The following is a 24,895-nucleotide window of genomic DNA, read 5'->3' as shown; positions in this document are numbered from 1 at the left end:
TATGGTGTGTGTAAATGGCTGCTACCCTTCGAGGAGAACTGGGTCATGCTACATTTCCATATTTCACATGTATAGTTAACCCCAGACTGCTTTTATGTGCCGAATTGGGAATGCTAAGCCATTATATTCACAGCTTTCATTTTTAATAGGATGTAAAATATAGTGAAAGAAGCTTCGGCTCATTTGGGACCATCAGCGAGTTGTTTATGTTGTCAGAAACAAACAACAAAGAGAAATATTGATCATTGTGTGTGATGCTCGTGGTTCTTTCTGTTTTTGTCTCCTCACAGATGACACCAAGATCGCTCTGCATCTCAGAGACAACCAGGGTAGGTCGCCGATTTTCCCTTCTGTGCCATCCAATAACTGTTGAGGTTAAGCCGCTGCTGCTTCCTGTTGTTTTTATTATTGTTTGTTTCTCTGTCTCCTGGTTTGACTTTACCGCTGAGGCATCTGTCCCTGATTGCTTTTTTATCTTTTGGGGGACATGTGGCTCAGTCAGTTGATAAACTTTATCCAGCAGCTCACTGTAATGCTTTACTGTCCTCTGTGGGTCCCAGCGATCAATTATGGTGTCTGGACCAACGCGAGTAAAAGCAACAGAGAATAGAGGCAGTAAGCCCTCTGGCCCGGTTGGATTTAGTTAGCATCATATGAAAAAGAAAGTTGAGCCACTATTAATTTTAAGGGGAGATTCAAAACATCACACTGTCATTATTTATTTAACAAAATTTAGGCAAAAATGCAGGAGAAATGTGTGAAAATGTATTGCTTCGTCAGTTTGCTGGTGTGGAGCATTCAGGTGTGTGGTAACACAGTGCCAAAACCAAAACCCAAAGCCTCAGACTACAGGGTTTAAGTTCATGACTGTACAATTAGGAATAAAACAAGTGTTGCTTGTTCGGAAGGGTTGCCAGGAGAAAGCCTCGTCTCTCTAAAACGAACATGGCAGCAAAGCTTAAGTTTGCAAATCACAAGACTTGTTTAACAATGTCTTTTGGACTAAAGTTGAGATGTCTGACCATAAAACACAGCACCATGTTTAGCAAGACACACCCATCAGCATTAAAACCTCAAACCAACTGTCAAGCATGGTGGTGGACTTATGATGACTTGGACTTTTATGCAATAGCGAGTTGATATTCATTAATTTTACAGTCGCAGCTGTTGTTCACTGCTGCCACCTACATGCATCAGTGCAACAGCACAAGTGACTCATGTGATTTACTGTTTGGCTATTCATTTGCTAATATTGTCTCATAAATACTAAGAATTAGGATTATTCATAACTTCCAGCTGCTGTTTTATCAAGTGAGGAGTTATGATGTTAAAGTTAATTCACCATCATTATTGTCTTAGAGCCACAGTATTATAAGTCTAGCTGCTTTTTGTAAACAGTGATGTCTACTGACTGCTAAAGCAGAATTTTCTGATCCTGTGTAAAATGTTCTAATGATATGAGATAAAAACATGAGAACAATGCCCTTTCAGCATAAAATGTACATAAACCATGAACATTTATAGTCGTCCAAGCAAACTCAAAACATTCCAATTAGACTTTCGGGGATTCAAAACCATCCAAACTCCTGAAATGACTTTGAACTCCATCAGTTTTCGGAGATAGCCTCTCAAATGTTTCATTTCCTGCTCGAAAGAAAATGGAAATCCACGGCTTCTATCACACTTTCATTACACAAACGCTGCATGTTTCCCATCACTTGAGCACTCTTGTGCTGGCGCCTGGTGCTGCGATGATATCTCTTTGCATATTTTTCATGCATCTACCCTTTATCGTCGCATACCTGGCAATGGTGTTATTCAAGGTGAAGCTAAATTGTGAGGAATGGACTGAAACATAAAAAGCGAGAAATTATATTGGCTTTTCCTCTGTATTAATTGTATTGCTATTGTAACGAGTGGGTGTTTATGAAGTTGTATTTAATCAGCCTGCTTCCTGTCAGTTTGTCTGGGTGATCTAGCATGTTTAACTCACATCACAGCCAGGTTTGGTCTGACCTTGACGGTGACAGGAAATGCTGAGGTGATTACAGCTCCAATAAGAGCCAAGATAAGAAACAACAGGAGTGAGACGCCCTTTTTTCAGGAGCTGCTTCTCAGCGCCACTTCTCCCTGACTCCTATTTATAAAAAGGCTGAATTATAGGTCTGCTCAGTTTGTGTTGTTGGCTTCCTGAAACCCATTAGCCAAGTGAGAGAACAGTTGTACTCCCCTGCGCCAACCGTGGCACTAATGTGGAGCTGAAAATGAACAGATTGGCTTTGTTTCCTCTGGTCTCATTTGTCCTCTCTCAAAATCTCTAATGTATTTTATTGCTGTCTAAGAGCTCTGTCGTCCATTAGTGCTTAGGACCTAGCAGTCATAAGGACAAAGCTAATGAGGAATGAATTCGATGTGCTGTACACCTACCACTTTGTCCCTATCCAACTGTACTCCCACCATTACAGTATTCTTATACTATATTTTCATATTATATAAAATACTTACGTATTTTAAGCCACGTGTCAGTAAACTGAAGTATTTCTATAACTGAAGTTACACCAATGTAAGCTTTTTTTGTGATAAAAATAAGAACATTTAAGAATTATTTTTTTGCAAACTTGATATTTTGTGGTTGTTTTGTAGACAGCACTGGTTCCCAGCTGTCATTTCATACTCCCAGCAAAGTATCCAGTCAGACAGGCTCAAAGACTCCTCCGCCAGCACCACCTCTCATCTTTAGATGTTCATTTGAGCCTGGAAAAGTACTATATTCAGTTTATCATTAGCAGTTATGGTTACAGTTACGGCTTTCAGAAATTTGTCCTCTTTTAGTTCCTACTTCATAATACTCTCCATGTATTAGTGATTAAACCACACAGAAAATTTTGCTTGTTTCACCAGATCACTATCACCCAGTGTATGTGATATTTTGAGGTCTTCGCTGCTGTCTTATTTGCTTAGACTCAGAAGAGTCCAGATGAAACTCTCTGTGCCAGAGCGCTGTGCTCCTCCAGGGGTCGGACACTCTCAGCTTGCATTTTGCTGGTTTTTAGCTGCTAGGCTTTTGATTTCTCATTATGCCTACATCTCGGCTTAGCCACATGCCCCTCACTAACCTTCCAACACCCCCAACTAACAGCTTGTCGCATCGTTTGGACTTCCAGCTGAAGCAGGAGATGGCTCTGTGCAGCTCCAGCGGACAAACGCATGGGAAAGTGTCTTGTCTCTGAGAAAAACAGAGCATACTCAGATCATGTGTTTACTACATTAAACGCAAAAGCAAGGATGTCAAGCAAGAATCCCGACTCACTGCCTTCATAGCTGATTGATGAACGATGGACACAGTTGGGTCGTCAGCATTGCCCGCCATCAGTTGTTTTGTTTCAGCACAGCAAATTATCCGTTTGTTGTTTTTATTTTTCATTCCCAGTTATGGTGGGCACATAATGTCTACACAGACAAACACATTAACAGTGAATTCCCACACACATTGCACAGATTTGATTACAACCCGAGTACGCCGGAAATCAATGAGGCAGAGAGCCAGGGGAGAGGCTGCTTGGCTGACAGGCCGAGTGGTGGGTATTGCTGCTAATTAAAGCCGGGGAGGAGCCCTGGAGATGTTGCCAGGGTGGCACAGAAGGAGAAAAAAAAAGCTTTGTGAGTACACGTGGCCTGAACCTGCTATAAATTTGTGTGAGATGAGGTACAACATGAAGGCAGAATCCTTGCTGGGTTATGTTCTCTGCTGGGACACTGTTTTCTGTCATTATTATGTGTATTCTTCCCTCTGACAAATCACAGAGGAAGTTCTCTTAGTTTTTGTATTTTTGTCTGTGTGTGTGTTTTGTGAAATTGTACCCCCAAAGATGAAAACTGAGATTTCCCAGTAGGTTTACAGGCTACTGTGATCATCTTCAAAAGAACTCTCAAAACACCTGCTGGGTCGACTTTGAGGTCCAAATATAAATCTGATGAAGTGCTTTACAGACTAGCGCTGACTTCCAAACCCGGCTGAAGGACCGATCTCTTATGTAGTCACTACTTACAGCCTCTTCGGTTTGCAGTGCCACGACTTAAGGCTATAATAGGACTTTATCAGCAGCTATAGACCTTCCTCCTCCTCCCATCAGGACCAAACACTGCTAACCTTGGTGTGGGATTAACTCTTACTCGCACTTATGGGAGACGAGAACTGCTCTTGAATGCCTAAAAAGCCTTCAGAACAATCGTGCCAGAGACTACTAAAGAGCCAGTTGCACAGTGAACCTTGAATTTGTTCTCCAAGTGAAAGAAATGTCCTTTAACCATTCAACAAATACTTTTAGAGTCACTGAAAATGAATCAGACGTGCATGGCTGAATGAGAGCGGTGCATTTGTTAGGTTTTAAAATGAAATGCCTTTTTCCCACAATGGTGACACGGAGCGAAAGCTGAACTTAAACATATTGGCACAAGCAGGAAAGGAGCGTATTGATGAATAATGAGTGTCCCCTGCTGGTCGACAGCAAAACTGCAACGAAACCAGAGAAAATATAACACTTGCTTTAAGCATGTGACACAAAGTGATAATTAAACCAGCGGTGCTTAACAATCTGAAATAGCAAACAGAATGCGTGTGTGCCAACATAATGGCTTCTTGTTGTGTTTTCCAGTGATGCCAGCTGACAGTGCTGTAGACAGGGTGAAAGGCACTCATCCTCTTCACACTGGTTTGATCCTGGGCATCTTGCTGGTGATGCTTATCATGATTGCAGGCGTGCTGATCACAGTCTACATCTACCATCACCCGACCTCTGCAGCCAGCCTCTTCCTTATCGAGGTGAGCAGCAGCACCAGCAGTTCTTCTGTTTCTGACGTCAGAGGGCTGATTGTCAGTCTTACACCTTGACATAAATTACTTATTATATTTTCCTGTGCTATTGTTTTTTTTGCTATAGAGAAGTTTTTTAATTCTGGTTATGAGAATCAAACCGGTTAACATTCATGGGTGTTCTCAATAAGCTGAATATATCTAATATCCGAAAAATGCAGACAGCCATCATTTGAAAGTGAAGTGTAATATATGTTTTGCTAGTGTGCATTCAGTGACTGGTTGGTGAGTGGTTTCTGGAGGCTAGCCGCACTCACAAAGGTGAAATTAGTCACAAAGATGTATATAGTGCTGCACCGGATCCAAGCAGATGACCATTGATGGCCATGGTTTGTATGACACCTAATGGCTGCAAACAGTAAGCAAACCGGAAACACTTTCTTTCAAAGTTAAAGTTGATTTTACTTTGAAAGCAAACAATATCCATTTCTGGTTTGTGTTGCACTCTTTCAATTTTTACTGCCTCTCCACTGTTAGGTGACAAGTAAGTCACCATCTTTCATGCAAACTACAGGTAACCTTGGAAATATGCTAGCGACCAATGGGGTCTTAGGTACAGGGCACCATACGCTGTATAGATGTCAAGTTAGACACTGAAATAAAAGGGCTTTAGGTGAATGCACTACACAGCAACCTCTAACCTTTAACCTTCACCACATTTGTTGCCTCTGACCTTCAATCTTTAACTTCTCTCCTGTAGAGACGTCCGAGCAGGTGGCCTGCCATGAAGTTTCGCAGGGGGTCGGGTCACCCAGCCTACGCGGAGGTGGAGCCAGTGGGCCAGGAGAAGGAGGGCTTCATCGAGTCCGAGCAGTGCTGAGGGAGGAGGGGGCATCCACATCCCTCCCTCCCCTCCGCAGCCTCCCTCCTGTGCTAGCCCTCCTCTCTCCTGCTCCACGGGGACTTCTCACCTGGAACCTCCAGGATGCGCTTATCGGTGGAGGAGCTCAGTGTACACAATGACTCGTTAAGACTGTACAATCGGCCCATTGAGCGCTAGATGAGACTGGATACAGTAACCGATGACATGAGAAAGTGAGACACCCCTGAAGACTATCCCCAGACATACCCACTGTTCAGCTCCCGTTAGCAAGGAGCTGAGCTGCCGGGGGGCAGAGGGAGGGAACAGCACAGACGTCATCGACTCTGCATTCGTTGAGAGTTTTTACGACTGCTATCGCGTTGCCATGTTGGGACTGTACAGCTTGACTGATAGCCGTGTGTCTGGTTGGGTTGGGGAGCAGGGTGAATTATACAATATATATTTTCAGGATCAATACAGAGTGTGTGAACGAAGATGTCCACTTTATTGTCCATGGGGGTTACACATTATAGGCCTTTGTATATCCATCAGGTTTTTCCTTCTTTTCCTTTCTCTATGTTTTCACAGGGGTTGGCGCATTTATCTGTACAGACCGTCGGTATTGCTTTTCAATACCATAGCAGGCTTAGTTGACTTTTCCACAGTGCACTCTGCACAGAGAGGCTGTGGCTGCGTGATATGACGCGAGCTGAACTCGATCGATCACAGCTGGGAGTAAAGCTCTGAACATTCGGCATCGGTGTTGAATTAGTTTGTGATTTTTGGGGGCTGGTTTCATTTTGTGAAAATGAAGTGTAAGGTGGGTTTTTTTGTTGTTGTTTTTTTTAATGGGTGATGGACACTATCCTTCCCTTTGGATTGATTTCTTTACTGCCGTGCCATTTCGTCCCTGAGTAGAGTTTGCACTTCTTTTTTTTTGTTTCTCATTCGACATGTGGTACTAATGCAAAATTACAAGACAGGCGCTTGTGAGTGTGAATATATTTTCTGGAGTGTAAGTGATTCTCGTGTGTGAATACAGAAGACAGTTTACAGTAGTGATTGGACATCCACCTGCTATATGGGTGCATATATTTGAGCTGGCTCTTATTGATCTTACTTAGAAGTATCTGGATACAGTTTGCGTGAGCCAGAAAACACACTGGTCTGGTTGGAGATTTGATTCATTTTTACAGTGTCGGTTTATTTTCCAGTTGTTGCCAAGCGTAACCAGTTCTGTGTCCACATTTAATAGCTGTCATGTCACCGTAGTAATGTATATACCAAGGCCAAAACATTTGCAGATTCAGGTAACTCATGGCAAACATTTGCAGTATAGCAGTGATGAGAATCTTCTTTTCTTATTTTTTTATGAGTGGCCTTTTTTTCTCTACTTTTTTACTTAAATGTGAATAGTGTTGTAGTCATTGCTGTCACAACAATTCACTCATTTCAAGAGAAAATCATGTTTTACACCAATGATTGTAGACTCATTTAAACAAACTAGAGCTCAAAATCCTGGAGTTTTACTGAGTAATAAAATGTGCAATATTACATCCGTTAATTTCTATGGTGAAAACGCATAAGAACTCCAATCATCTGAATTCTTTTTATTTACACTTTGTTGACATTGAGACCAAAGACTAATCAGAATTTCAGTCACATGTATTTACCTCAACCTCCCCCCACAGACTCCATACCTCTCATTAGGCAGGATATGCAGGTTTAGTTGGTTAAAGCACAGACTGTACACAAAAGATGGAAGTAGCCACTGTGACATCACTCATTGGTTAGCAAATTCCTGATCATATGCCTCAACCCTCAATTTAAAAAAAATATTATGTCATTCTTTATTCAGGTGGCTCCATGGTGTAGCGATTAAACAAGCCTTGTATATGAAAAATTAGCCAGTTCAAGAGGGGAGGAGCCATTAAATCCACCTCCAGGGTTTAAAAGCTACTGTATTCCTTGCGTTGGCCCCAAACCTGGATAAATGAGAAGGTTGCATCAGGACAAGCATCCGCCCAAATCAAATATGCGGATCTACCTTGGAAATGAGGCAACAGCAGTAGTACTTAATTATGTTATATTCAGTATGATTTGAAACTCTCAGCTAAGGCCATGAACTGATCAGAAAAAAGTTTGCGGTAATAGATCAACAGCGCCCAAGGGCAGTTTCCCACAGACCTCTAAACATGAAGGTTTTGTTTTCCAAGCAGAGGAGTCGATCCCTGCTGGACATTAAAAGAAATTGCAGGTTTTCACTCTAAACTGATGTCACTTTTCAAACCAGGAAGCTACATCCATCCTTCGTGTACAGTCTATGGATTAAAGTGATACTGTGCAAGCATTTTGATGTCATAAAAATTAGACTTCCCTGATTAGCATTTGCTAAATCCTTCCCACCATCAACGACTGTCCAGTAACTTATTACAATTCCAGGCACAGTAAAGCTTAAGTTTTGCATTATCAATACATTTAAAGAGTTCTACTGCCAGTGTCTCTTAGTAGCCTTTCTATGAATAACCAGAATTACAAGAGGTAAAATGTCAGCCATTAGAAATTAACAGTATGCCTATCTAACTAACCTACTAATTTCAAGTTTGCATCATCAGCTAACAAACGAGTCCTGGAAGAAGAGTTTAGCCTCGATATCGATATGATATATCAGTCCAGTCAGCACAGTGATACCTGAGATAGTGTTATACATTCACTCACTTCAAACAAACAAATGTGGCAGTTTGCTAGTACCAGCATAGTCACAACGTGTAAGCAGGTACACAACTAAAAATACAACTACAATAGTAGTAAGCGCACTTAAGCAACCAACCTTTGGGTTTTAGTTGCTTTGTTCGTTTTAGAGGAACCAGTACTTTGCCTGTTTGGTTAAAATACATGTTAATCTACGTGGAAAGCATAGGAGCCTGTTTCGAATCAATACATTCTCTTATATTTTATAACATGTGTGTTGGGAATATTTTAATTCATTGAACTTATATTAGCAAAGTTTTTCCTGTCATTCTGAAATTGGTTGTATTGGGGTTTTTTAAACAATACTAAAGTCGCAGGTGGTGAAGTTGCCACCACGTTGTCCTGTGTCCTTGGAAAGAACACATTCAAGTGCAGTAAAGTCCCACTAGGTGAGCGAAGTGAACAGAATCACTTCCTAAAAAATCTTTTTAAATTATTCCGTTTAGTTAAGGTCTTAGTTATAAGCAAGTTTCAAGCACATGTACGGAGTGGACAGTTCAAGTCACGCGCTCACATGGAGGCAAATCTCTTCTCCAAGGAGTTTGGACAAGACAATCAATGGACTAATTCATCAAGCTGATGCGAAGCCACATGAGCAGAAATCATGCAGCGTTACTCTGGCCCCATTTAAGTAAAAAATAAGAGGACTCTACTGTCCATGTTAAATGATGTCAGGTGAACGTCGGCTCTGATTAATAGACTCCAACTGTTAAAATCAGGCCAAGCAAATTCAAGCCCGATGATGAAGTTCAACTTAAAAGACTTTAAAAGTCATTTTCACTATCAAGCAAAGAAAAGTTTAAACTGCCAAATTAGCATCACCCAGATTTGTCCTTGGGGTTTTGTGGGAAGTAACACTTGTTTAATACTTTACTTTAGTGTGTTCAGAAAGATATGATTTTCGAAGAGTCACACAAGGCATAAAATCTTAACTATATGAACTACATCGTGGTCACATGACTTTAACTTCACGACTACTAAATTTAGCCACTTGTTATCAAACTCCATATTTGGGACTCACAAAAGCTGAAAAGTTCCACCGCTGGGAACGTCCTTATGTTGTTAACCGATGAGGACATCCTAAATAATCCTTCCTTGTTGTGTTTAAAATGATCATAATTTACAATATGGAATTTATGTCCTATTACCTGAAACTAGCAACTGAGCAAATAAAGTCATTAATTTACTTAGTGTAGAGCTTTAAACATGGCCATGCGGCCCCTTGTAAATAAGGGAGCAGCTGAAAGTAAATTGTATACTGAGGTCACAAAGCAAGGGAGGTGAGTGTAGTTTCCCCATAGACTCCTTTATAACCAGAGGAGTCTCCACTTGCAGGACATTTAAAAAAATAGGTTCAAGGTACAGTCGGCGTCACTTTACAGAGCTAGAAGCTATGTCTGCCTTTTATATTGTCTACGGCTCTGAGTCATGTTAGCCTTTGTCACTCTATACACTAGTCATTCAGTCAGTGGAGCTATGCAGCTGGGTCGTGGTTCGTGACATGCATCACAGCAGTATTTCTCTAACAATTGTGAGCCAATGGCTTCTCCACACCTCCAGGTCCATTTTTTTGTTTTTTAGTACCGGTAGATCGATCCCTGTGGAGAAATGCTCTTTGAAAGTGATCAAATCATCCACGTATCATACGGTGCCACCTGAAACTGCAAGTGTTTTAACGACTGCTGTGAAAATGCAGTCCGAGAACGTGACCGGAGGTCACATTTGTTTGCACTGAACACATTTACAAAAACTAAAAACACTTCAGTCGCGCAGCATTGCCAGATGGAAAAAACGTTATCCTAGAGGATTACAGTTATTATATTTTGAGGAGCACTATTGTACACAAGTCAGATCGGTAAAAAAAAGATGTCATGAGAGAAGATGTGTGCAGGCACAGGTGTAAGCTGTAGTCCATTGTCCTAAAATGAGGCAGCCTCGGCTTATTTCAACTACTATGTGTTGTAAAATAATGAGATTGTGAAATATTATGGGACCTTTGCCACACAAGTACAATAATTATCACACTCTGGCAATGCTCTGATAGTGGAAACTGGGCTTTCTAGCAACAAAGTCTTCACTTGCTTCACTGGACCTGACTAATGGCTTTCACTCCCACTTTTAACAAAAGCAGCACAGTTGTGTCATTGGGATTGGTTACTGCTGTTTTCTTTGCTCTCTTATGAGTTGGATTAAATGATGCTGAGTCACAGATTCAGCAAATGTTCCACGAGCTCAACATACAGATACAAGAATTGGAGTTTTCTTCCAGCTGTGATGTTGGTTTTATCTTATCATGACACTTTCATAGCAAACAATAAGACTCGAAATCATAAAGTATCATAGCTGTCTGTAATTTCTGTAACTACTGTCGTTTTGATTACATTTGAAATAATAAAAAATGTTGGTAAAAACAGTCACATGTCTGTTTCTTTGCATGGTCCACCAAATTATGTTTCTTTTGTTTATTAAGCATGCATGTCCAACTTCTTTTTGATTATACTATGCTAGTATAAATATACTACAATATCTTTAGTATATTTCATGAAGTTGTGCAGAAATGTTGTATTTACAGACCCTCGCAGTACATAGATTCAAAATGAGTACTATTTGGATTTGCATTAATTTTTCCAACATTTGTGAGCCCTTAATTTAAGTACAAGACTTAAAAACACATTTAAAAGTGTAGTCAGTTTTTTTTTTTTAGTTTATGTAATAGAAAAAATTAATATTTTACTCATAAATATACATTGACTAGTGTGTAATTACATCTTCCAAGAAGCTACTGGCGTCTCATAAACCGGTTAGTGGAAGTTGCCATGTTGACCCACCATCTTGAATACAATGGCAACCTCAAGCCTCATCTCTCGAAGTTTAGTCGGGGCTCTAACACATGAAAACATGCATAAAGTCAAGCTCACTCATGAAATGTATACGTCATAATAACATTACAGGCTATGCTAGGCTTTGGCCCACATCAGTCTAAAATTGTATGTAACCATGAATAATGTGTTTTGGAAACTAACTGCACAACATGCAGCGCTATTAGTTCTCTCAGTCTCTCAGAGTAACATTTCTAATTTTGATTGAAACTGTCAGAGAAAACGGCAGCCTCGAGTAATGTAATGTTAAAATGTTGGTGACAAAATAATTTCATCATATGGCACTGACATATTCATAGGGTTAATTTTTGAGACAAAATATCATGAGGTAGTCATGATTTTGCAAATATTCCACCTTGTAGTGCAGTTTGCACAAATTGTTTTAAAAATGCACTCATCCTAAAAACATCACTGATGAGTCAAGATCTGCACAACTTGACAGAAACACTGAAGCAGCTCCACATTTTATTCTTATTGTCATGTGTGTCCTATTTGTCAGGTGACAGAAGAACCAACACAAAGCTCAGAGAGTAATGGTGATGCAAGATCACAGGTGAAATTGGATGATGACTTGGTGGTTCATGACTGTATTTGAAGCACATGTGTGACTGCATGTATTTGGAATGTCTCACTGTTATTTATCAGGTGACAGAGGCAGCTCTGCCATGTTGTAACTCAGAGGTGAAGAGGTGAGGTCACAGGTGACTGACTGATGATTCGGTGCTATAGATTAACTAGTATTTATTATCATGACAATTGTTAGGCTGCTGATGTAAATTGATTCATTCGTGTATATTTGACAAAGAATCTAAATTGACATGTCTCACTTTTTATATGGCACAAATCAATGTGGTATTTTATCAGGTAGCAATATGTCCTAGTGCAGTCAGAGAGGAAGAGCCAGGGCCAAAGGTGAGGCACATCAAGCACAGAATAATTGTAATCTGAGGATAAAACGCAGGTACTGAGGCTGAAAGAAGCTTCAGTGCTCTCAGAAGACTAAAAAGATGGCTAAGGTCAACAATGACTCAAATGAGATTAAACAATGCTGCAGTGTGCCATGTCCACCAGGAGAGACTGGACAGTATAGATGTAAAACCAATATGCCAGCAGTTTATCTCAGTTAATGAGAGGAGAAGGCATGTGTTTGGCTCCTTCACATAGTGGACATTGAGTTGTTGTGTGGGGCACCAGTAGTCCATGTCTGTTGCTGTAACAGTAGTTCATGTTTAGAAAAAAAAAATCCCAGCTCACTGACTTGATCGGGGCAATAGTGCCTAAAATGTTGCATAATTTTGCTGAGAGATCTTTTACTTTGTGGAAATCTTAGATGAGTAGTTTTATGGACAAAAACCAGCAGGTCATTCAGTGTTCCCTTAGTGCTAATGTATAAGAGATGTTAGTGTACTATAACTGAACTAATGTTGTTAAGTCCTTAAAGTCATTTTCTTTTATTGTCATGACTGTATTTGAAGCCATTTTTATTTTTGTATGATGCCTGATTTATATGGAATATGGCTGAAGTAAACTAAAGCCTAAGATACTTTAGTCAGTCATTTGTTTAATAGTAATTTAACATTATATAATTCACATATAAAACTATGAATTGTAATTTTAAATTGTTTAAAAGCATGTAGAATAGCATATGTAGGCAAGTATATTTCTCCTTTTTTGGTCAAGAAGCAAAGACATAAAGGAAAAAAGAAAAAAGAAACAGGGCAGGGTTCGGTGGTTGAATCATCCGTCCCCACCAATGTCAAAACCAAATCTACGCCCCTGGGCTGAGGCATTCCAAAAATTGAATATCTTTTTTGGCCATGAAGTTTTCTGACACCTGTGTTTAAATGACAGTGAAAAATGCTGCATGCTTGGTTTATGTGAAACCCTTGGATCAGGTAGATTTTGGAAATGCCTCACTGCAGATTGAGGAGATGGAGCTCTACAGCAGTACAGAGAGAAAGCTGAGCAAACAAGACAGCAGAGGGGAGATGGAGACAAGCTGAGCAAGCTAGAAGCAAAAAAAAAAAAAGCATGAAAAAGGTTTGAGTAAGGGGGGAAACATTACCGAAGGAGCAAGGCAGAGGTGTCAGACTTCAGCTGTTTGTTACAGAGACTGATTCAGTGCTGCAAAGAACAACAACAGAATTCAGATTATCTAATACAAGTAGTGCTGTGTGTGCCTCAAAGAGGGCCTGAGGAACCAATGGAGTGTGCTGCACAAACACAAGCCCGGCATGTTGTACCTATAAACAGTAATCAGCGGGTGTTAATAGCTAGACAGCCAGCAATTACATTCATCAAATCGAGTTAATCGCTCTATTGTGTCCAAGGTCACGTCACAGCTGTGAATCATCCTGCTGCTGGTCACCTCTGTGGTGATTTACTCCCATCTAGTGGGCAAAACAGAGAACAACACTGCTGCCCGTGAAGGAAAATAAATCAGACAGCTGCTGTCTAAAAGTAAGTACGCTCTTTTTCTAACGTTTGACATACTAGGAAGTATTTAAACAAATCCTCTGAATCCACAGGTCCTAAGATTATTAAAACACAACCTCAAATGAACAACACATGACAGATTGCACTGTTCAATTATTTATTTATCAATGATTAACATCAAATGCAGAAGCAGTGTATGAAAAAATAAGTGCACCCTTAGTGCTTCCAGCCAGCCAGCTGTTGCTAATCAAATGCACTTGATTAACTGATCATCAGCAAGTGAGAGCACATTAAATAAAAGCAGAGGGTTCTTGCAGGTCTGAAGGTTAAATGTTGAAATTCAAGACAGTACAATTAGAAAGCAGGCCATAGTTGTTCAGGAAAAAGACTGAACAAGTATGGCCTGTTTGGAAGGGATGTTGGTATTTACTTAGTGTTTCATTTAGAAATAGGCTGCCCAGTGTCATTTAGTTTTTTTGTTAAGTCTTCATCTGTTCCCAGTTTTTTATATCCTGTTTTATTTTGGCAACCTTTTGCTCAAGTCTTCCTTGTTGTAGTTTTACTTCCTTTGTCTTCATTAGTGTCAGCTGTTCTCACTTCCTTTAACTGCCCTCTTTTTGTATATACTTTGGCATCTTGCCGTGTTTCTATGTATGCTTCCTTGCTTATGTTTGGATTGAGTTTGGTAGTTTATTTAATGGACTTATGTATTAGTTGGGGGCTTATTTTGAGTTCAGGGCTAGCTTAAATAAAGATTCATTTTTTGTTGATTTTTTTCCCCATCTCCTTGCATGGCGAGTCTGCATTTGGGTCCACACCTAACAATCTATGAAACTTTGGCCATAATACCTAATTTAACAAATCACCGAAGACTTGTTATAAAAATGAATTAATTTGTCACACATTCAAGAAACAGGCTACAGACAGCGTAGATTGCAATATATACATTTATTTGACAGAAAAAACAGACATTGTAGCTCTCATTGAAGTAATGACAGTTTAATTACAGCTGATTCCATATAGTGTAACGGGAGTGCAAAGTATAGAGAGAGGTGACTCTTCGTCCATGAATTACTTAGCAGTAACTGGATTCACATGCTTAAGTGAGAAATGCATCTGAGATCAAACAGGATCAAAGCATCCAGAAGAACTGCTACAAAGTGGATTTCATGCCTCGGGAGATTCTTACAGCATCCTGTGTATGCATACATACATACATACATACATACATACATGTATTTGTGCTAAGTCAGGTTTTTTTAAAACATTTTTAAATCATATACTCATTGGTGTTTAAATTTTTTTTCTTTACATAAGAGACAGTAAATCAAGAGTGACACACATCTGTAGCAGTAACTGTATCTGACTGTGCTAGCATGACCTGTCAGTAATCTCTACTCCTCAGGTGCTTGTTTACGATTGGTTGCCAGCAGATCTGTTGTACATCTCAGGTTTCAGCATTAAACTTCAACCAACACGTCAGTATTGTCCCAAACTGGATTAAACAGGTATAGTGTATATCTGAGAGTGTGTGGTTATTTTTATTGTACTCATTCATTACTATAAATAAATATAAGTATATACGTGGTTTTCTATCTCGCTCACGCTCCTCATTTATAGCCAGAAGTGACGACTGACCCGTGACATTTAAAGAAAATTAAAGATTGAAGGCCAACTTTGAAACTAACACTTTCTCTGGTAATACCTAACAGCATGAAGGTTAATCCAACGCAAATCTATCAACATCAGAGAGAGAGAGAGAGAGAGAGAGAATAGACAATATTTGAGGACTCGGGTAAAGTTTGTGGACTATAAAAGGAGTTATACATCTACTCAAAGAAGATTTAAATGCCTGTATAGAACAGCTGACTCTATCATTTTAAGATCACCTTGAAGAGGTACTAAATGAGTCTCAAAAGACCAAAGTGGCCTGCCTACAGTACTACAATCTATGAATCAATGTAGTACTACCTAGAAAACAAAGAGGTGGGAATCTTACATCATGCTTGTACACCCTGCTGGAACCAGGCTGTGTTTTTCTGCAAACAAAAAGATAACTGTGCCCGGAGGCATTTTCCTGTAAACAAACAAAAGTTATGTCTACAGTCTGAACTTCCAAATCACTGTTTATATCCTTATGGCACAAAATAAAACATCTGAGGAAACAAGTCAGCATTTTCTTTCAGTAAGCAGCATGGTGTAGTAGTTAGCACCATTTGGCCGGGACTGTTCTTTGCATGAGTTTGCATGTGCTCCCTGTGTCTGCATGAGTTTCATCCCAAAGTCAAATGTACTGAGAGGAAATGATTTTTGATCCCCTGATGAATCTGAAAGCCTGTTGGTAACACATTACACCATAATGGATTGAAATTTTGCAGCACCTGCAGGGTACAGGCCCATCTAGAACTTGCCAGTTAACAATTAAATGATTCAGAGAAGGCTTGGAAGAAGGTGCTGTGGTCAGATGAAACCAAAATGGAGCTCTTTGGCATCAACTCGACCCGCCGTGTTTGGAGGAAGAGAAATGCCAAATATGGCCCAAAGAACATGATTCCCACAGTAAAGCACAGAGGGGGAAACATTATGCTTTGGGGCTGTTCTTCTGCTATGCATACAGGATGATTTCACTGCATTGATGGGCCGATGGAGCCAAGTACGATAAAATATTGGACGAAAACCTCCTTCCCTCAGCCAGAACACTGAAGATGGGTCTTGGATGACAATGACCCAAAACCAAGGCAACAAAGAAGTAGCTAAAGAAGAAGCACTTTAAGGTCCATGGAGTGGCTTAGCCAGTCTGCAGACCTCAAACCACTCAGCAAACTTACAAATTCGCAGTGGATCAAATAATTATTACCAAACTGTACGTAGCCGCAGGGATAAGCCCAGCCTCCCCCGAAACCCTGAACTGGAAGAGCAGTTAGGAAAATGTAAGGAAGATGCTTTGAGGACGGCAACTAACTGTGAGCGGTTGCAGACCTGGTCCCTGTCTTTGAAACCATCATCTCAAAGGCAACAAAATCACAACTTCATTGCAACGCTCAGAATAATTATGGTCATGCTGCAGTCTCAAACCACTGTCATTCCTAGAGTAAAGCATTAGGCTTCATTTAGACATCTGTGGAAATCTATGTCTTAACTTCTGGCGAAACCGGAAACTCCTCAAGACTACCTCAAGTTGTTCAACCCGAGTTTTGGTAGCCGGTTTGACCTACTTATTCTGTACTCTCAGATTATTGGAAACATAATCTTAAATCTATAAGAAACAAAGGAAACACCTTGAAATTGAATCTTTTCCCCAAACCCAAAGACACTGAATTTGCTATGAGATAATTAACCATAAATTCATATTTTGCTGGAAAATGATTTAAACCAAAACCTAAGTTTCCTGTATATTGAGTAATAGTTGTTCTTTCCTTTAAATTATCCTTCTGCAACAAGATAATCATCTAAGGCAACTTTATCATCTAAGGCAACACATCAAAACAACCACAAAAAAACAAAACAAAAAAAAAAAAACAGTAACTGCTCAAGTGCTTTAAATATGTACGTGTGTGAGTGTGTGTGTGTGTGTGTGTGTGTGTGTGTGTGTGTGTGTGTGTGTGTGTGTGTGTGTAATGCAACATTAGAAACACATTTACAGTTTGGTCACAACAAATGGGAATTATTTGCAAAGCAATTCCCCTCACCAGTAATCAACAGGATATTACAGGGACAATTTAGTAGTGCAGTTCTGCCATTGGTATCCGGTAAGGAGTGTACACACTACATTTGGCAATATCTATGTAACAACTTGTGTTTCTGTTCGAGATTTCATCACACCACCCCCCACAAGACCGTATTGCAAACCTAGTAAGATTAACCAGAATTAATTCTGGGTAAAAGCGGGACAGCAAGTCTCTGGACAACATGAACGAAAGGGCTTAAAGGCCTCCTCTATCACACTGAGCTCCTTAAAAATGTCCACGACTGATTAAAAAAAATAAAATAAATATATCACATTGATTTTTACATTCAGTAACATTTCAGTTGTTTTGCTATTTTTTTGCCATTTTTTTCCTCTCAACACACAGCGGCTTTTCCATCAGATCAGTAAGGAAGAGGCTTCGTTAGTCGTGGGTTAGAGGCTCCGTCAGCCATGAATGTCTCGTTAATCTAGAACCAAACACACAGTCTGTTAATAATTTATAACAAGACTCCAGTTTACAAGCTTAATTTTCATGCACAGTCACGACATCACTGTTAAGACAAGGATGTTAAAAACAAAAGGATATTTCTAGGTTTGCTCTTCTTCAGTTATAGGAAACCTAGAGGAAGGATTATAATTTAATCTGAAATCTAAACCACACACACCACAAAGCAGCGATAAGATGAAACAGGCTAACAAGACTACTTTAAGGTACCTGTGTGGAGTAATGTGTTCCTTAAAGCAGTGATCATCTATAACAAATAAATAAAACTAAGCTCTTCATAGTGATGAACCCACAGATAATTATTACCCGACTCTACCTTACATTCAGCTCCATGTTTGGTTTTACAGCCTGCATCTCTGTTGTTTAGGTTTAATCTTGTAGCTCAAAGCTTGTCAAAAGAAGATTTTTTTTACATACATGTACATTTACAAGTACTTTTTTTTGTCAAATAGCCAGGAATAATGAGAAAATGGACTGATTTCTGTTACCTCTCCCTTAATTACATGGACCAACCGTACTTACACGAGTGGTCTCATAGCCATTTTTAGTTTCAATACTGGAGTTAGCACTATAACACAAGTTGGACGCTTTCAACTTCTGAAGGAAAGGTATAACACTTTAGCTGCCAGAGACAGTCTCTAATACAGGGGCGGGCAATATGAAAAACTGGGCTTGGTGTAGAGGACCACTCCAATAAAAGCTAATTACATGCCCTAACTAACTGCCAGCTTACCTTTTGTAGCTGGGAAACAAAAAATTGTTACAATTATTAACTCTTCAGTTTCAGTATAAAAATAAGCCACTGCCATCCAGCAGTTGTTGTCATCTTCTTTGCAGAAAAGACTGTTGGCAGTAAACATCACTGAGACCTATGATTAGCAGATAAAGTGGCCGTTTTTTTAGAGCCTTTTGCTCAAAGGGCCACTTGCTGTGACCAAAAACAATGCTGATGACAACAAATGCTTACTACTAAAAAAAATTCAACCATTAAAAACTTTAATGCTCCGTGGAGTTGAAGGAAACTGTATAGTCAGGTGATAGTTTTGTGTGGGTTCATTCCTTTTTACATACAAGCGCTTAAATATGATTAAATGATTAAAAATATTTATAGAAGCTCATCTCAGATGAACTTCATGTGATATTTAATACATAGAAATGTCCTCCATTGTGACATGAGCTCATCACTCACTTGAAAGCGCCTCCACCTCTCTGGCTTTTGACAAACCCACTCCAGAGTTTTGTTTGGGCTGGGCTCCCAGCTCCTCTGCCTCCTTGGACGAATTCCGGTTCTCATCTACAGGTTTCTTCTCCTTCGCCTCCTCTGGATTGTAGTGCCCACCCTCTTTTGCCACCATCTTCTCCACCTTCTCTATTAAGTGTCCCACTTGGGGATTCTCCCCAAATATGCAGTTGTTAATAAGAAAGTACCTCCGCTTACATTTCTCCAGCAACCACTGCAGATCTTTACCCTCCCTACGAATGTACCTCTCGATGGAGATTTTCTTCAACACATCCGCCCAGGTGAACACCACAATTGTATGCCTCCACACATCCTCCCCAAAGAGGCTCACGTGTTCCTCAATGCGAGCACGGTCCACCTCGGTGAACATGCCAACGGGGATGACGAGCAAGAAGGCGTGTGGACCTGGAGGGCAAAGAGAGGCTCCCCTGACTAACTCCTGTTTATAGGAAGGCGGAGTATCCTGGGAAGAGAACCATCCTGGCGTGTCCACCACTGTCACCTGTCGTCCCTGCACCTCAGTCTGCCTCGTAACACAGAACTCAGCAGCTCGCTCTAAATGAAACTCCTCTCTGCCTAAGATGGTGTTGCCTGTCAAGCTCTTCCCCGGCCACCTCCATCCCAACACCACCAGACGAACTTCATCCAGGCGATTGGCCTCCTTGGCTTCAGCTCCTGCCTTTCTGGCCACCTCGTCTGGTCCAGAGGTTTGTCCAGCTACGGTCCGTAAAAATCATAAAAAAGACAGTGTCAGTACAAATAACTGTATTATCGTCATTATACTCATGATTATTAGTATTATTGCATGCTTAAATTTTTTTGCATTTATTTTAAATTTTAAAAAAAAAAATATTCAAATGAATTTTATTTTATTTATTATGCAAAAATTTGCTTATTAGCTCTGAATCCTGTTAAGCCACCACTGGCTTAACAGGATTCACTACATTTAAACAAATAAAAATACCTAACTTTGGGTTTCATTCAAAGCATGTTCAACTTATAATGCAAATATCTAATTAGCCAATCGTTTGGCAGCAATTTAATCCTTTTAGACCTGCAGACACAGTCGAGATGACCTGCTGAAGTTCAAACAGAGCGTGAGAATGAGGATGAAAGGTGATTCAAGTGACTTTAAAAGTTGTTGTCAGTGCCAGATGGGCTGGTCTGACTATTTCAGAAACTGCTGATCTACTGGGATTTTCCACACACAAGCCCATCTCTAGGGTTTTCAGAGAATGGTCCGAAAAAGAGAAAATATCCAGTAAGCAGCAGTTCTCAATTCGAGCACCTTTGGGATCTGCAGTTGGCAGCTCCAGCTAGTGCTTGATGCGATCATGTCAATATGGACCAAACTCTGTGTATAAAATTGTGAAAAAAAATGTCAAAATGAAATGTATTATAATTTCTATACACCTTAATGATTATATCTTTTGACTCTGGTATATATCATTAATGTATTTTGGGATATAATTTGTACGAACAAAAAGCTTAAAGGTTGTGTGGATGTCACAATGACTAACTGAACTTATGTTTGTTGGTTTTAAGACTTGATTAATGGTATACACCCAGTATGCTATGCTTGGCTCTTACATAGCATCTCAGTACTCTTTATGCAACATGCCTCATTCACACTCCTCCATACAAGCACTTTTTTTTCTAACATTCACACACTATGCAAGAAACATGTCCTGGATGGACTGGCACGCATCTTCAATGATGTATCCTGGGGTCATCGGGTGTTTCGGGTCTCGCAACATCATACACCCTCACCCAGGCGATCAGGCCCCGACTTGCGTACCAGTAGCTAGCCACGGATCAGCCCTCTTAATCCACAGCCACTTTGTGGCTTTCTCTGCCGCTTCGCTCACAGTCTGCGTGGCCCTCTTCTTGGCTGCCCCAACCACAACACACACAGATACTCCCACAGATGCATCAGAAAGCAACATGAGGATCAGGATACAGACTTGGGCATGCAGACTGAAGCAGCCAGGTATCAAAACATCGGCCTTCCACTGATGGATGAACTGCTCTACCTCCTGAAACCCGTGGTAAACGTGTGAATACGTCTACCCAATTGCGCTCAGTCGGACCGAAATACGTTAGCGGTACATGAGTCAGTGTGCCGGATTAACATTTAATTGTTTCGGTGTACCTTTGATGCTTTAAAAGCATTCGTTTTTTCTTTTTTCAGTTTTTAAAAGTTTATTAAGTATTTTTCAAATAGCAAACACTACTTGTTAAAACTAACGAGGGGGTATCTGTTGGAGGGAAAATGCAAGAGGTTTTAAAGAAGTCGGTTGCCTTTATAACATGTCGTGAAGGCGACTGAGTCACAGTCACGTAGACCTCCCAAATTATGCAGCAATGCCTGCTGGGGCCGGTTGCGTTGAGCAAAATCGACCAACTTAACGAGGATTTTGTTCCAAATAAAATAAACCTATACATTTACTATATATGGTTACTTTATTTCCTTCCCGGTCCACATTTTTAAGTTACTTCATCTTTTTTGACTTATACTTTGGTTATCTAAAATGTGTTTTCCCACGCATTCTTAGTTGAGTCACCTAAATTAACCTTAAGCTCTACTTTATACACTTTTGATGTACTAAAACCTTTGCTGGTGTGCTGAATACATTTACTGTGAAAAGGAAATGTTTCAAATATTAAACTAAGGCGGAAACTGAGTTTCCAGTTATCGATACCATCTAGTTTAAGATTTATGACTGACAGCCTTTGTGGTTTAAAAGTATTTCTTATAAACCTTAAATACGTTTCAGTTGTGTTTTGCCGATATAGTGAAACGTGTCAAAATCCGGTTCGGACGTTTAGCTTCGAAACTGCTAAGTTGATGCTAATTTTGACAGTCCCGGAAACGCCCCGTCTTTATTTGATAACTTACACAAACTAAAGTTGTTTGAGTTGCGATAAAATCAAAATCTTACCTGAGGTCTGAACTGGTTTATTCGCTTCCATGTTCCGTTAAATTCCGAATTATAGTCTTAGTTTGTCTTTGGGCGGCTAGTTCGCCGGAATACTTGATGACAGAAGTTACCGGATAATCTGAATGCAAATACACTACTTCCGGTCCCTGATTTCAAAATAAAGGCACATCGTTTAAAAACCGGATGCATAAAACGTACACAAATATCCTCAATTTTAAAGGTTTTTAGTTATTACTTAAGACTCGAAAATAATATAACCACAAGAATACATAGCTACATATCAAATTTTAATAATTATTATTTTTAGAAAAAGAGGACATAAACACTTTGAGATATGTATAAGACTTTTATTGCGGAACAGGGATAAAGCAATAGCCTGTATTTACAACATTAATGCAGAAGTTATTTACAGCTGAATAAAGTACACTTTTCCCCTTAGTTATAAAAGCATTAGTCAAGCCCTAGCTACAATTTCATTGACCCTTTAAAATTTTTCTGTCATAGATTACTATGGTTTCTATGAACGTTTGTTTCTGACAAAGAAGGCAAACAATTTCCATCCATAAGTCAAAGTTTGTTATTTTTCAAGTTAAAATTATTTTCTTAGACATTTAAGATACACAACCCCAAATTTTGAGATATTAATACTAAATTGTATATGGCAAATCTTTTTTATTGTAGTGGCAGAAATGACATTCCATAACTTTCCATTAAAAGAAAAAAACAAACAAAAAACAACAACAAAAAACCCCCACACACATGGGAACAAAAACCTATTCCTTCACTTCTTGAATATTACTAGTCATGTAGCTGAAAGTTTACTCAAAAACAACATATTGCTCTTCATTATTGAAATGCCTTTCAATAATAATAATAATAATAATAAAAAGACTGTGAGAAAGATCCTTTTATAGTTCTGTGTATGCTTTCTTCAGGAAACAGGCTGCCTTAGTGTACTTAAGTTCCCCACGATGCCAGCATGCGCATGTCATCTTCCTCCTCAACCTTTCTCCTGGTTGCTGTAAAAAAGGAGGAAACAATTAATAATCAATGCTGTGGACTAAACATGGGAAATTTACCAGCAACCAATTTTTTTATTTTACTGATGGCAAAAAGAATCTTCTCCTTTAATGGATTTATAATAAGCCTTAAAATCTGTTGTGTGCATATACTGCAGCACCTTTTCACAATGGAGAAAAAACAATCAGTTTCCATTATTACATTTTCGCGATTATAATTGGATTTTATAATATTCAAATAAATACACTAAAGATCAAATTAACAGAAATATGCTTAAAATTAATAATTTAATAGATACATTTTTAAAAATATTGTGGATTTTTTTTTAAAGTTGGGGCAGTATTACAGTTTGCAGGCAAGCGTGTGAAAGTGGCCATCACATGTAAGATCTGTCAGTTGTTAGAAACTTACTTGCGCGCTCATTGGATCTTGATGAAGGCAGTTTGGAGCTGGGAACGCTGGGCAGTCCGCCCATACTCATCATACTTTCTTCAAGGTCCTCCTGCTCTAGCTCCTCCAGCTCAGCCAACAGTTCATCCTAACAAAAAAAGAAAAGTGAGCACGTGCCACACAGCAAAATACCAAGCATATTTTAATATCTGTGCAAAAAAAAAAAAGTCTTTATAAACACTAAGACAGTCTCCACCTCATCAAATGTTTCCCCAGAAGGTCTGGAGATAGCATCACTGATTTCCTGGGCCACGTCCTGCTGCTCGGTGATATCTGCCATCAGATCATCGATCTTCCCCAAATCCCTGAGAATGAGAGTAAGAGTGAAAGAAGGTGAAAGGGTTTTCACTCACTTAAAACACCGCACTTGCTTTCTTAATTAAATTCTGTTTGAGATTCTCTGTGTTCAATTATCACACACAACATTCAGTAGTGTTGAAACTGCACCAAAGAAGTATTAGGATTTATTCATCATTTTGACTAATTATACATTTTTGATTGTATGTTGCAGCTTTCCTTCTGAAATATGGCTCATAAATGAATTTACGTCACATGTTTCCTTGTTCAAAAGGAAACAATCTCTGCACATAAACACAACCAAGCCAGGACTACCGGTGGAAAGTAAGACCAAAGCTCAGGGGGGTTTCTGCCTTGTGTGAGCAGCTTCTTACGTGTTCTCATGGATCTTCTTCATGGCCTTGGCAGCATAGCCCATGTTCTTCAGGACCTCCGTGTTGGTGTGAGAGTTCTCCAGAGCTTCCCTCTGAAACTCGATGGTGGAGAGCGTGCCATCAATCTGGGTGAGCTGCTGCTCCAAACGCTTTTTCCTCTTCAAGGCCTGCAGGGCAGCTGACACAGAGAGGACATAGAAGTCACTTGTGCAGTTAAATTTCCAAAAGTGTCATGTGTCCTCAAAAAAACAAAAACAAAAACAAACAAACAAACAAACAAACAAAAGACAGGGTTCCTCCCTTTCACAGGGTGACGTTTACTCTTAGTCAACAACCAATGCAGCTGAGACAACAGTCCATGCTACCCAGGGCTGTAGGTGCAGCTCTGAGGGAAGGGACCTTTCAGGTTTAATAAAAACCTTTTGTTGTTTTACTTGTTAGAAACCTGTTGTATTTTCAGGCATTGTCAATGACACACTGAAGACAATCACTGCGAGGGAAGTATTCACAGTTGTGTCACTGTACATTTAAGAGTTGTTTAACACTTTCCTGCACATTTATCTAAATAACAAAAGAGTCATCCACCTTAAATTTTTGATATGTGAACTAGGATTTATGAAAGCTGGTACATTTGTAGT

The 24,895-nt window shown here is 39.7% G+C and overlaps 3 protein-coding genes across 4 annotated transcripts in view; 1 reads left to right on the top strand and 2 right to left on the bottom strand.

Moving 5' to 3' along the window:
- The window catches only part of plxdc2b (plexin domain containing 2b), a gene marked incomplete at its 5' end in the record, with an annotated part of 35,286 nt that extends 24,447 nt beyond the window's left edge, over positions 1-10,839 (top strand). The window contains 3 exon segments of the mRNA XM_014330205.2: positions 291-329; positions 4,656-4,822; positions 5,574-10,839. Coding sequence (XP_014185691.2) covers positions 291-329; positions 4,656-4,822; positions 5,574-5,693 — 326 coding nt within the window.
- A 3,831-nt stretch (positions 10,840-14,670) lies between these two features.
- On the bottom strand, positions 14,671-22,295 carry gimap4 (GTPase IMAP family member 4). Of its 2 annotated transcripts, XM_005950012.2 has the most exons (3): positions 22,117-22,275; positions 19,124-19,891; positions 14,671-17,896 (listed from the first exon to the last, which is right to left on the bottom strand). In XM_005950012.2, exons 1-3 carry the CDS (start codon positions 22,145-22,147, stop codon positions 17,892-17,894), a joined length of 804 nt encoding a protein of 267 aa, XP_005950074.1. In that variant the 5' UTR covers positions 22,148-22,275; the 3' UTR covers positions 14,671-17,891. The 2 variants fall into 2 exon arrangements, with proteins under 2 accessions (XP_005950074.1, XP_005950073.1); XM_005950011.2 differs by lacking the exon at positions 14,671-17,896 and having other exon boundaries at positions 19,116-19,891; positions 22,117-22,295.
- A 156-nt stretch (positions 22,296-22,451) lies between these two features.
- Positions 22,452-24,895, bottom strand: part of chmp4c (charged multivesicular body protein 4C) — a 3,197-nt gene continuing 753 nt past the window's right edge. The window contains exons 2-5 of the mRNA XM_005950010.3: positions 24,258-24,435; positions 23,783-23,891; positions 23,548-23,674; positions 22,452-23,135 (exon numbers count right to left, since the gene is read on the bottom strand). Of these exons, the coding sequence (XP_005950072.1) occupies positions 23,074-23,135; positions 23,548-23,674; positions 23,783-23,891; positions 24,258-24,435 (476 nt within the window). The 3' untranslated portion in view covers positions 22,452-23,073. The remainder of the gene's footprint in view (positions 23,136-23,547; positions 23,675-23,782; positions 23,892-24,257; positions 24,436-24,895) is intronic.

This window comes from Haplochromis burtoni, unplaced genomic scaffold, assembly GCF_018398535.1.
Source record: "Haplochromis burtoni strain Fernald_Lab_line unplaced genomic scaffold, NCSU_Asbu1 Contig_705, whole genome shotgun sequence".
Lineage (NCBI taxonomy): Eukaryota > Metazoa > Chordata > Actinopteri > Cichliformes > Cichlidae > Haplochromis > Haplochromis burtoni.
Note: the sequence above shows the minus strand (reverse complement) of the source record. Positions and strands in the feature narration are given on the sequence as shown.